Genomic DNA, 12,793 nt, shown 5'->3' on the forward strand with positions numbered 1-12,793 from the left:
TGCCCGCCGGCTACGTTTTATTTCTATTCCGATTTGTTTTGTTCACGCATTCTCGATTCACTTTCAGGAACGACCTACTACCATCCCACGATCACCGGTTCGGCCACGCTCGCGTCGGCGATCAAAAAGCGAAAACCGTTCATGCGCCGCAAGCGTGATCTGACCTACATCTCGCCCCTCGATGCGTACGATGCGGCGCAATTGCACCAGATGCTCATTACCTTCGCCGAGGCGTACGCGAACGCCCCCGGAAGCTGAAGCGCATCCGCGTCGAGCCAGAACCCAACATATTCCGGGGCGCCAGCAGCACTTCGTTCTACAAAAAAAAACATAAACACTCACCTGGTATGGTCGTACATTTGGTTTGGTGGCACTCGTGGAATTCTTCCAACATTTTTGACCCCATACATGGCGTACTGATCATCCGCGATCGAGATATCCCTGCGAGTGTATGGATGGAAATGGTTTTTTTTTTTTCGAAATAAATATAAAATGCAACGTTTGTGCAAATTCATTCAGTGTTGTGTTACCCTTGCTCTTCATCGATGATTGGCGTTACGGTTGCGGAACGTGTACCGTATTGGCTGTAGTAAGGCTCTTCGTACGCTCCTCGAGATGCTCCACTTCGTTCCGGGGAACTCATGTATCCATCTGGCAAAAAAAAAACACACACAAAAAAATGCGGCCCGTAAATTATGCGATGAACACGAATCATATAACCCTTTACCCATATGTGGCACTCATCAAATAAATACCTGGAATGTTGTACAATTGCTCGGTAGTGTATGGCATCGGGCCGGCAATGTTGCCGCGTGAACCGTACGAGCGGATCGGTTTCGATGCTACTCCTGGGGGAATAAACAGGGTGCGAGGTGGTTACGTAATCGGCGCTGATGCTGCACATGAATCGATTGCCTTACCTATTGCTCCCTTGGTTCTGTCCGAGTACATTCCTCTTGGTAGCGTTTGAGTGGTGCCAACGTAATACGGCGTCTTAGTAGGTTGCTGTGAATTAGCGAGGAGGCGAACAAAATTCTTTTCAATTTGAGCCATTTATTTGCATTAAAATTATGTAAAGTAAGATGTTTGCTGAATCATATCGCTGGGAAATACAGCGACCATCAATATGTTTGAGCTATGGATATCGCTATGGAGCTATGGATGAGGTTCCAATTTACGATGTTAATCAAACAATAATGTGAAGACATCTAAGTCTAATATTTTGGTATATTGTATGAATTGAATAAAGTGAGTTCTTTCTTTCCTTTATACCAGTTTAAATAAATCACATTTCTATAAAGCTTATATGCTTATACATCTCAACACAATCGAGATGATAGAAAGACATCTCTCATCCTATTCCTGTGAGTGACGTACATAGTTTAAACAATGCACCAGACCTCATCGGCCATGACAAGATGCCGAAAGACACACACGATGGTCACAGTTTCATGAGCAACAGTAATGTACCGGCGGCTTGCCAACCTTACCAGCCCTGTGGTAAGATAGTATGCATCATGGTTTTACGAGCCACTTATGGGCTATTACGTACGTCCATGCGTTGACTCTCCAAAGCCAGCGTGCCATTTTGCCCGTGCTTTCCCGGCCGATGATCCCGACTCGCGGGAATCTATGTATGTGAATCCACCATCACCGGGCTGGCTGGGAAAGCAACCGTGGAAAACTGTGGAGCTCCCGTTTGCAATAAACCAAACCTCCTTCCTCCTTTGGGTCCCGTATCCACCAGGAACGCTTCGCCGTGACGAAATCAGCGAACGGTGTGATAGTGTGCAGCTTTTTTCAACCTTCTTTTTGAGACGTTGAGACGGCCTTTTACCCACCACCGAAGGCCAGCATTAATTGCCCGAACGCACACATTAGCCGCTCGGTCGCTGAATTAGGGCTGAATTCACTCATCGCGTGCATTGCCGGCCGAAGAAAGTAAAATGTTTGATCAACAAAAATTAGGCCATCGGCGGTTTATTTCGCAAACAGCAGTATGGATTGGCGCGAAAGCGCCGCCACTTCATCGACCGAAACCAAAACATCAGTTCATCGGAAAATCCAGCAGCGCGCGGGCTTGGGGTCGAAACCGTTCCACAGATGAAAAGTGAAATGCGTTGACCCATCGCGACGTGACAAGTTTACGATCGTGCCACCATGCACAGCCGAATGTTTTTTTTCTGGTATTGTGGTTGTAGGCATCGATCATGAAACGAAGCCGTTCCGGTCGATTGTTGGCGGTCGCTTGCAATCTGGTGGGAGCATTTACTTCTAGAAGCAAGAGTTAGGTACGAAGCAACGCAGCGCTTGGGTTGTAGGGCGGTCGGACAAAACTCGACCTAAATAGTGAACACGCATTTGGAGCACCGATGTGTTGCCGTCTTCGACACCTTACATCAGCGATCAGGAGGTTCGAACATCGGCAGCATGTGGCGCTCGCTTGAGACAAATAAACCAATTTGTTTCAATACAACATATTACCGTCTAACAGGCGTCTAACACCCGATATGCCAGACAGCAAGATCGAACGACTTCATCATTCAACAGCTGGGGTGAGATATTAATCCGCACACCAAACGTTTCTCCACTATTTCTCCAGCACAGCTGTTTCCGGGGGGCTCGTTAGCGCCTATCGCAACCGTATTCATCGCCCGTTCGCGAAGAAGATGCTGAGGTGATATAAACACTGCACGAAAATTAACAATTTTTCGGATCAATATTTTCTGCATCCTCCTTCTCTGTCGCTGGTGCACAAGTGGCGCCCGTGCGGATGCATTCCACGATCGATCTCTGGCTGTGGTACACTCTCCGGCCGATACCGATTGCATAACGGAGCGAGTTTTTGTCTTTCCTCGAAACACATCTTTCGGTCTTGCCATCAGACAGGAGATGGCAGGCGGCCGGCCACATCCGAACCGGTGACCACAGCCATCCTCTTATTCGCACCCCGCGCTCAGGCCTTTTTACCGGGCCCGGAGTGTTGTGCTTGCCATGCGGCTCGCGAGCACGATCGTGCTGGTCGCCGATCAAACTCAATCCGGCCAATTTCACCCGTCGCCGGCAGTGGCTACGGGGGGAACTGGAAGAGAGCAACAACGGTTTTACTATTCAGCCGCGCCCGATCGTTTGTTAGCAATGCTGTTATGTATCATTTCTCGCCAAAGTCTCAACCCCAAAACCGATCTGACCGGGGGTCGGGAGCGTCCGACGGTTGATGGGTGGCGATTTTCATTTTACGGCGTAGTGTTACTGAACATACAGTTTACCTTCCTCCCTTCCCCCTTACCGCACCCTGTGTTATTTCCATCGGGTGAGTTTCAAACGCCCCCTGGGGGCTTCCAGGTGCAGTGGGTAGTAGTAGTAATAGTAGGTAGGTAGTAGGGCCCGCTTTAATCCGGGCACGATCAACTTCGGTAACCGACTGGTATGACTAAGTGATCGCGAGTAGCGGCGCAGCTGCACGTATTAGAGTGTGATTGATTTTTTCTCTTCTCCTCCTATCTCCACGCCCACTGCCTTCCTTCGCACTGATAAATTGAAATATTGATAATTGTTTTATGATGCCTTGTGCGTCATCCCCCCCGCGGGCCATCTACCAACGGTGGGCATGCATTAGAGAGAACTCCATTAGACGCAACGGATATCGAACATAGTGATTTCGATACAACTAACTAAATGCTTCGGATAAAGGTCAAGGATGAGTCCAAAGCAGCTTATTATAACAGCCATTTTAAAGCTCCATGTAATCAACGGTAAGAATAGAAGTTGTGTGAGTGTTTGTGTGTGTGGATTGAATTGTTGTAACGAGACAAGCACGCCGTCCTGCGTGAAACCATTGTGCACCGAGTAAGATATCGTTATGAGTGCCATTTGCCCATTTACAAGTCAATTTCTATTGCGTTAAATGGAATTGTGTTCACTTCATTTCACTGACCCTGTCGGTGGCAATCAATTATATTTATAAACGAAACAATTGCGATTTTTTTCTCTCTCTCTCTCTCGTCAACAGTTCACCAAATCTTATGCAAAAGTTCGCACGAGCAGTGGCGTTACAGCACGGCGCCGTTTGGAGTCCATGTACAACAACCGCTACCGCTAGTACCATTTAATTGCCAGCCCACTGTCCGCGTCGGTCCTGCCTGGTCCGTGCCAGGTCCAGTCAATAAAACAAAAGTAGCAGCAGGGAAGCAAAACATTGCTGTGAAGAGCCCTTTCTTTGTACGCTCGGAGTTGGTAGCAGCACAACGCCATATACACTACACTATCTCCGTCCGTTTGGTGTGTGCGCGCGGGCTCTCGCAGAAAAAAAATGCCGGCACTATTACATGGCGGTCATTAGAGCAAACCGCACCGCAGTACTGCCAGCCGTGCCAAATTCGTAGCCGTGCGAAAGGTGAGCGAGCGGGGCGGGCTGGCTGGTGGCGATGATCGCTGCAAAGAAGGAATATGTTGCCGATCGACGATTTTTTGGCCGAGGCTAGTCGGGCTTTCCACTTCCACCCCCTCCCTGTCAAAGCACAGAGCATTCAAAACCGGCGGTAGGGAGACTCGCCGTAAGCCTCGTGCGCACAACTGTCCACCGTCAAGCGTCAGTTGCAATTCGGGCTCGGCGTTGTAAAGGCGTTTCTTCAGTGATCGAGGCGTACGGCCGCGTGATCGTGATCGAGTGTTTGATACTGTATAGATTGTTTGAACTTGTCACTGGATTTTCACGACAGTGTGTGTGTGTGTGAGTGAGTGTTTTTCCGACAGTTCGAACCTGAAAGGCTTGCTCGTTGTGTGACTTTCTTCTTTGTCGTCCGTTGCTTGTCCGTTTCCGGACTGAGTGGTAGGAAACTATGGCTGCCCCGAGCACGTTGTTAGCGGGTGGTTTGGCAGTGGCGGCCTGCGCACTGCTCTCGATCGCATCAGCACTTCCGCAACAAACAGTTACCACCTACCATGGCAATCTGTATCCCGGTGCGCTCGGCACTTCGGTCGTTGGCAGTGCGCCAAAGCTTATACTGCCCGATTCTAGCTCATCCGACGAGCGAATTCTTACCGGATCGGACGACTTTTTGACTGCCTTTTCGGCCAGCGGTGATGTAAGTACCGTAACCTGTCTCCACAAGTGATCATTCGTGCGTGTCCCACAATCTTTCGCTGTCAACTTCGTCTCTTTCTCTCTCTTTCTTTGCCATTTCTTTATTTCTGAATAATTTCTAATTACGATACGTAAACGAGAAAATCAATAATGTACAACCCTACCATCCCCGGGGGGGGGGGGGGGGGGGGGGGGGGGGTAGACGTAAGCGTGCTTGCAAGCGAATTACGTACGCGATACTTTATTGCTGACAGGTATCGGATATGCTGCTGGGCTGCTATCCCAAGCTAGCAGAGAAAAGCACATTTAACGACCAACTAGCCAGCCAACCAGCTCAGCCAGCTCGGCCAGGGAGGTGTTCCATGGCACTAGCGAGCGCTAGCGAAACGCGTACCTGCCTGTCCTGCCCCTTTGCAGATTGATCAGCCCTAGCGCGATGAAAGATCGCTGGTGAAAAGCAAGAGCTATGAGCTTATGTGTGACACAGTAATGCAAAACACATCACCGTAAAGACAATGATGTAATGCAGTGCGCGACATACATACAGTGCCCATTGCAGGTCTTGTGGCCCCAAGATCGATGCTCGCTTGAGAGGGTTTGTTTTTTTTGTGCGCCTTGGTACACGCAGTTTTGTAACCTGCTGCAATCGCAGCCTCGTCCCTCGTTCCCTATAAGCCTCTCTCTGCTCTGTGTGTCTCGTACGAGTGCAATCACCGGTGTGTGCTGCAGCATTAACTGGAGTGTCGCAAGGAAGCATCGCGGCTCATCGCATGTCGCCCGATGATGACGATGAGGAGCTGCGCAACCGCATGTCTCAACATCATTCAAACATAACCGCCCACCCCATTTCCAATCCACCCACCATGTGTGAACAATTAATAGAGCACGAGGGCCGCCTGTTGGTGGAATTATTTTGCGGAAATATATATATGTATTCCATGTTTCCAAATTTTACGCTGACCTGAAATGCGAAATCTGCAGCAAATTTTTGCTTCGAGCTTGGGACTTGGTCGTGGCGTGGAATTAATTGGCGTATAATTACGGAATCAGGCTTTCGGCGCGCAAAACCAAAATTGGGCGAGATTTTGTAAACTTTCCACTTACACACTTGCGAGTAGCGAAATTGCGTATCCGTGTGTCCAAATGTTTGATTATTGGATTTTCTTTCTGTAAACGTGCGTGGCTACTACACCTACTGAACAGAATTTTGCTGCACTTGATTTCGGACCGAATTTAGTGTATCTTACGCACCTTAAAATGATATATGAGCTCGGTTGAAAATATTGCCGAATCTACCTTGAATTTCCATAGTTTACTGATATCTCAGATGGAAATTCACAATTGCTTGTAATAAGCACCGTTACGAGTCACCAAACGAATGCCAGCAGAATCACAAGTCGTACGTCGAACAAATCCTTTCAGAATGCCACCTACGATCTCGTTTGTAAATCAACTGAGATGTTACTCAAATAAGTCAAAATAGATCAATTTTTCAACACATTCGAGAAGAAAGATGATGTAAATGATTACCATGGTTTTAGTTAACAAATTTAAATATTGCATAATATTAAAGTATTGCTCAAGATTTGAAATAATTGGAAGAAGTGTTTAATAAGCATCGTCTGACAAATTTTGCTAATACTTCAGTTTATCAAAAATGTAAGTTATCGCATAACTAAGCTGGAGTTTTTGAAACCAAGACAAAAACCGAACCAAGTCATAGTCGTGATCTCAGTTGTGCATTTCTCGGCTATTAAAAGGCGAGACTTGAAAAATAACATAAAGAATGTATCATGTCATAAAACCGCTGCCACTTCCTTTTATTTGTCCTGAAATAACAAAGACACGAACATAAATGACCTAACGCCGAAAACGCGGTGTATAATATGTTCTACCGCGACAGCCAAATGCCAAAAGCTCTAGAGCTGAAATAAAATGTCTCTGTGATTAGAAAGCTACAGCAAGAATGGCGAGGAATAAAGTTTCAAATTTAAGGATCTTGTCAGCCGTTCACTTTTGCTAAATAGAGTGAAGCAGAGAACGGAATCAATCTAATGATCAATGCGTTCAATTCCGTCAAGTCATCGAAGCTGGGATTGCGTTACAATTTATCAACCCGGCCAGCCAATCACACACACACACACACACACACACACACACACACTAGCTTGTGCAGTTAATCTGTAAACTACCTCCTGAAAAGAGCACAACATCAAGATCGAACGCACGAACTATGCTACTACTACTGCCTACTCAAGGACAACCGCACTCCGGGAGATACCAAGACCGTGCGCGCTTAACCTTCATTCGGACGACTTGTTGTGTTCTGCGGCGGTTGATAATAAGAATTCATTGGCGTCATAAATCCGACACAAAGGAAAGGCAAGAAATGCTCCACATCCTTGATTCTTGTGCCCGAGGGCGGCGAATTTCAGCCCGTAACAAACTGGTCAACCGGTACAGACATGCCTGGCTGATAGGGGCAAGCGGGATTCTGGTAATATTGACTCGATACGTCTACATTCCACCCTAAGCGACACAAAGAGTCTTTAGAGGTTATTGCTCAGCCCACCTCAACATCACACTGCTCCGAACTAGATCTAAGATTTGCATTATATATTTGTAAGATTTGCATTGTATTTGCATGAATGAGTAACGTTTTCACTATTCGGCACACCTACCCTAGGAAAGCATGATCAACACCACTCATATCATTCACCGAACTTGAGCAAGGTGAGCCAATTTGAGCAAATTGGTATGACACAATTCAACACTGATTGGGTTTTGCGGTTTCTTCGCATGCTGCAAGTTCCCCATAAACAATCCTACCTACAATCCTATCCTACAATCCTAACAATCCTAAAAAAGCTTACCCAACCGAAAGAACATGCCACATTTCTTTGCACAATTCCACTGAAGGACACACAAATTTCTCGGCTGAAACGATCGTCGATCGTTGGTGGGTGGGTGTGTGAAAAAAAAAAACAAGAAAAACACACACACGTATGCGAACAGCTAAATAACTAGACGAAAAAAGAGATTTACAGCTTGGGTTATGTGCCCCTACGCAATATGTTGCGTGCGGTCAGGGGTTAGGAAAGCTTTCCTCTCGAAAGTTCCGCTGCTGAGGACCACAGCGTGACCTTCATAAGGCCATGGATGTGTTGGTATGATGTTTTTGTTTGGCCAGAACGATTTGTTTACCATAATAGGTGACCTTTATTTGGCTAATGACGTAATTCTTAACATCTGTTCCTTGTACAAGATAGTTACACCGGTTAGCTAAAAGCATGACCCTGAACGGTATTTATAAACCGGTGGTCTAATGTATCTTGTTTTTGTTTCTGGATCTTGTTGTTGTTTGATGTCTTTTGAGGCAGTTCAATGTCAGGCTTTTTGAATGATAAAAACATCCAGTGCAATCATTTCGCCTAACTTCACTAATTAAAACTATTCTGCAGAAAACGACAAGAAATAAATAATTAGCTAACTCCAAACTTTACATCTTGCAGGACACCTGTAGCTTCGACAAATATGCGTTCGATCACGACGGCACAGTTAAGTACAGCAACAAACTGCCAGCCCTTAACCAGTTCACGCTCTGCATGTGGATGCGATTTACCAATCACACCGGTGACCACACGATCCTCACCTACTCCGGTAAGTATCGCGGCGAGGCGGCGCGCGCGTAACCTGATTCACATTTTTCCCAATCGAACGTAACGCTAAACCACTGCCAGTAGTGATTGATTTGAATGCATAGCCTCAAAAAGTGCATCCACATACACACACGCTGCAATCTCCTTAAGCTGGGCTTCCTTTGCTGCGGCTGCATAATAAGTGGCTTAAGCATAGTCCGGTGCTCTCGTTATGACACGGTGCGCCGACCAGCCATTACCCGCTCTCGGCAGCTCCGGAATCATTTACGGGCGTCGTTCCTGCTGGTGCGACCTCCCCCCTTATGGCATTACTGTCTGCTACTACACAGCTTTTGAGTCCACGGTGATCGTACGCAGGCATCACCCGGCTTGATCGGCTTACGCATAGCGAACGGAATTTCGACGTAAAACGCAACGTGTGATACGTGAAAAATGCACCTTTCGCTCTCGCTAGGCGAAAGCGGTCACTGGCTAGTTCACTAGCTAGTTGCGTACCCCATACTAATGTGTCCCAATGAACTGTCGACTCACTTTCAACTTGGCCGGACGATGCAACCATACTCGCTGCTGACACTTTTGTTAATGCTTTTCTTATGTTATTCTACCTTTTTCCCGCACAAAATTCTACAACCAAACGGCCGAATAAATAGTGGAAGATGAACCGCGCGAAATTCAGCTCTGGATTTCCAACAGCATGGGCATGAGCTACATCAGTTTGGCCGTCCATGGCCAGTCACTGTTCAGGTAAGGTGCACCAGATATATCGAAAGGGAACCAACAGACAACAGACTCCCTTGGAACAATGTAATTTTATGTAATCTTACCTACCTACACACACACCGACTATAACGACCTCCAGAAAAACAACACTCGAAAAAACTCACGAAAGCGAATATTATCTCATTCGAACCAACAAAAAAACAGGTTGAACTATCCTTTCAAAATGCGAAAGTGGCACCACGCTTGTGCGTCGTGGAACGGCAAAACCGGCGAATGGCAACTGTGGATCAAATCGGAGCGCGTCGGACGCGGATTCCACAACCGGGTAAGTGTACGCGGCTCGGTCCGTAGCAGCCTTGAGACACTTTCGCTTCGGCACGCTTGCGCACAGCCAACCAAATAAATGGTCGCGATCGCGAGCGAGTTCTGGAAAGCGCAAAACGACGCCAACCCGATAAACAATCTCTCTGCTGCTTCTTCTCTCCCCAAACAAACACGCACAAACGATGACGCGATGGTCAATCCGCCCCTTCCCCTTACCGCAGTTGGTCAATTACGAAATCAAACCCTACGGTACGCTGTTCTCCGGTGGTCCATCCATTACCGGGCTGACCGATGTCGGGCTGCACTTCGAGCTAACGGCGGTGCAGATGTACAAGGTGGCGCTGAGCGCAGGCAAGGCACACCGAGACCACAAGCATCACCATGTGCACCATTTCGATCATAACGGTGGTGAGGTTACGTCCACCACTCCCCGGACCCAGGTGGCGGTAAGTCGTTAGCTTCCATTTTCAAACCGAACGCTGCCAATCTGCTACGAAACCGCGAAGCGGAGCGTGCGCGTTAGAGCCGTTTTCGGACTACTAATTAGAGCGCTTCTTGCGTGCGTCTTTCGGTTTGTTCTACCCGTTAGCCTTCACCCCAGCCGGCGAACCCGCTGCTGGCGAATGGTCAGATTCCGACGCGCGTCAAGATCAACCTCGCGAGCAACGGTGCCCAGCAGAACAGTGGCACGCTGGGCATTCCTACCAAGGGATTGCCGTCGCAGCTGGTCGGTGGTTTCACCCCGTCCACCGGCAACGGTGCCACCGTCACGACCAACTTCGTCAACGGCCAGTTCAGCACGGGCGTTCGGTTCCTGCAGGAGCAGCTGGTATCGACCAACGTGATCGGTGGTCAGCCGTTCCCGCGGTCTAGCAGTGTCGGCGGCAGTAGTTCCACCGGTGCATTTACCTTCCCGGACACCAGCAGCGAGCTGGGCACGGGCGGTGCTTACTCGATCGTGCAGCTACCAACCGACACAACCGCGCGCAAGATTTTTAAGCGCCAGACGACGGGTGCGAAGAAGAAGGTCTCCGAGCCAAGCGGCGAAACGAAGGCGAAGCGCGATCTCGTCCAGTTGCAGGACGGTTCGCTGCTGCAGAGCTCCGAGTACATCTTCGACGGGCTAGCCGAGTTCGGGTTGCCCGATTTCAAAAACAAGGTCGGGCGCGAAACGGACATCGAGGACGAGATCCGCGAGCACGACAAAGAGCCGGCCGAGGAGGAGGTGCGAGCCGTCATGAACATATGCTCCAAATGCGCGCCGGAACCGTTCGCCAAGGCGCTGGTGTTTGCCTGGAAGGATGCCGTGACGGAGCTGGGCGGTGCGCTGTCGGCTAAGGCGTCCACCCACTGTGGCCATTTCTAGGGGCCGTGGTCAAGCAGCTGCTGCAGCTCCCTTGCTGGATCGGCCGGGCCGAAACGCTCGCAGAACGTAAACGTTAACAGTATGGATATTTAAAAATACCTCAAACCACCCCCCATACATTATTAGTGTATTTTATGAAGCCATAGCCCAAGTGTGAGTGATGTACAGGCGATGTATGCGAAAAATGAATAAATGTATTATAACAACGATACCGTACCTTGCTTTTGTGGATGTGCTGATGTTGGTATTCCGAGTCGAATTCCGGTTCGCTGAAATAACTCTGCAAGTTGAAAGAACAGAATAACATTGAATTAAAATATATATTCATAGACGTTCTGCTATGTTATCAACATTGAAAGATCGGATATGAATTTCTGTAGGAAGTTGTCTTCTTCTAAATACCATGCATCTTGTATCTGATCATACCAGCGTCTTGTGTTGGCTACTAGATATTCGTCGTCTTCTGTTAACCGCCTTCTTCTAGACGTCTTATACGTGGTCATATCAGCGTCTGATATAAGCTGGTCTAGTTTTAAAATCTTCTGAGAACCTTTGATATGTCTTTGATATGTCTTGTACGTTATAATGCCATCGTTTTATGTAACCTTATTAGACTTCCGTCAACTTCTTATAGCCGTCTTCTTCTACATGTCCTACATATTTTACGTGGATATACCAGACTCTTAAATAGATTTACTAGACTTTTAAAAAGCCGAAGCGCGTCTTCTACCAGACTTCCCGTATCTTCAGGAAGTGAAACGAATGATGTAGTCTTACTAGTGTTGGGTAAATCTGATTGAGATTCATGCATCTGAATGAATCTTTGAAATGTATTAATGAATTTGAATCTCGGTAGGAAAGATTAATTATTGTCGAAAAATTAATGGATCTCAAAAGATTCACGTATATCAATTCATGAATCTCGAATGATTTACGAATCTCTAGGGATTCATAAATTTCCAAAGATTCATAGAGCTTGGGTGTCTTATTATTCTTCTTCTTGGCGTAACAACGTATGTGGGGTCATGCCAGCTTTCGAGACTTCTTGGTAGGTACATCACAATCGGATAGTTTGTTTTACTAGGGGGAGATGATTCGTGATAGGCTTGAACCCACGATGGGCATGTTGTTAGTTAACCACGTGCGAGTTAACCACTGTACCACTGTATGAGATCGAGCAAATTCAATAATATAAAAATCATACATCTCTAAAGATTCATGAATCCCTGTAGATGCATAAATTTTAATGGATACTTGAATCTTACGAGATTAATGAATCCTTGGATATTCAAGAATCTTCAGAGATTCATGAATTAATAGAGAATCATGAATCTTTAAAGATTGAATATTCTTTAGAGATTCATCGATCTTTGGAGATTCGATTCGAAATTTGAATCGCTCGTCCCTGAAGATTCATATAAATGAATCTTAACGAAAGATTCATAAAACCCAACACTAATTCTTACCTGCTCTTGATCCCACTGGTTTGGAATCGCTGCCGGCTGTAGAGGTTGTGGAATATTTTGTCCACCGGGCAGGACCTGCGGCGCACTGACTTCGTTGGACTCGAACAAACGTAGCACGGAACGATCTCGAATTTCTCGGAGATGCGATCTACGAACGAGTAAAAAAACACAG

General features: G+C 47.2%; 2 protein-coding genes across 5 annotated transcripts in view; one reads left to right on the forward strand and one right to left on the reverse strand.

Annotated features, from left to right (window-relative positions):
• The window catches only part of LOC121594312 (coiled-coil domain-containing protein AGAP005037), a 31,556-nt gene that overhangs the window by 14,239 nt on the left and 4,524 nt on the right, over positions 1-12,793 (reverse strand). For all 4 annotated transcript variants that reach the window (XM_041917421.1, XM_041917422.1, XM_041917423.1 and 1 more), the window contains exons 5-10: positions 12,622-12,769; positions 11,373-11,435; positions 921-1,005; positions 756-848; positions 531-651; positions 343-441 (exon numbers count right to left, since the gene is read on the reverse strand). In XM_041917421.1, coding sequence (XP_041773355.1) covers positions 343-441; positions 531-651; positions 756-848; positions 921-1,005; positions 11,373-11,435; positions 12,622-12,769 — 609 coding nt within the window. The remainder of the gene's footprint in view (positions 1-342; positions 442-530; positions 652-755; positions 849-920; positions 1,006-11,372; positions 11,436-12,621; positions 12,770-12,793) is intronic.
• LOC121594314 lies at positions 4,577-11,366 on the forward strand. The gene is made up of 6 exons (XM_041917427.1): positions 4,577-5,087; positions 8,599-8,746; positions 9,396-9,489; positions 9,670-9,790; positions 10,011-10,235; positions 10,379-11,366. Exons 1-6 carry the CDS (start codon positions 4,842-4,844, stop codon positions 11,153-11,155), a joined length of 1,611 nt encoding a protein of 536 aa, XP_041773361.1. The 5' UTR covers positions 4,577-4,841; the 3' UTR covers positions 11,156-11,366.

The sequence above is a fragment of the Anopheles merus genome, chromosome 2L (assembly GCF_017562075.2).
Source record: "Anopheles merus strain MAF chromosome 2L, AmerM5.1, whole genome shotgun sequence".
Classification (NCBI taxonomy): Eukaryota; Metazoa; Arthropoda; class Insecta; order Diptera; family Culicidae; genus Anopheles; species Anopheles merus.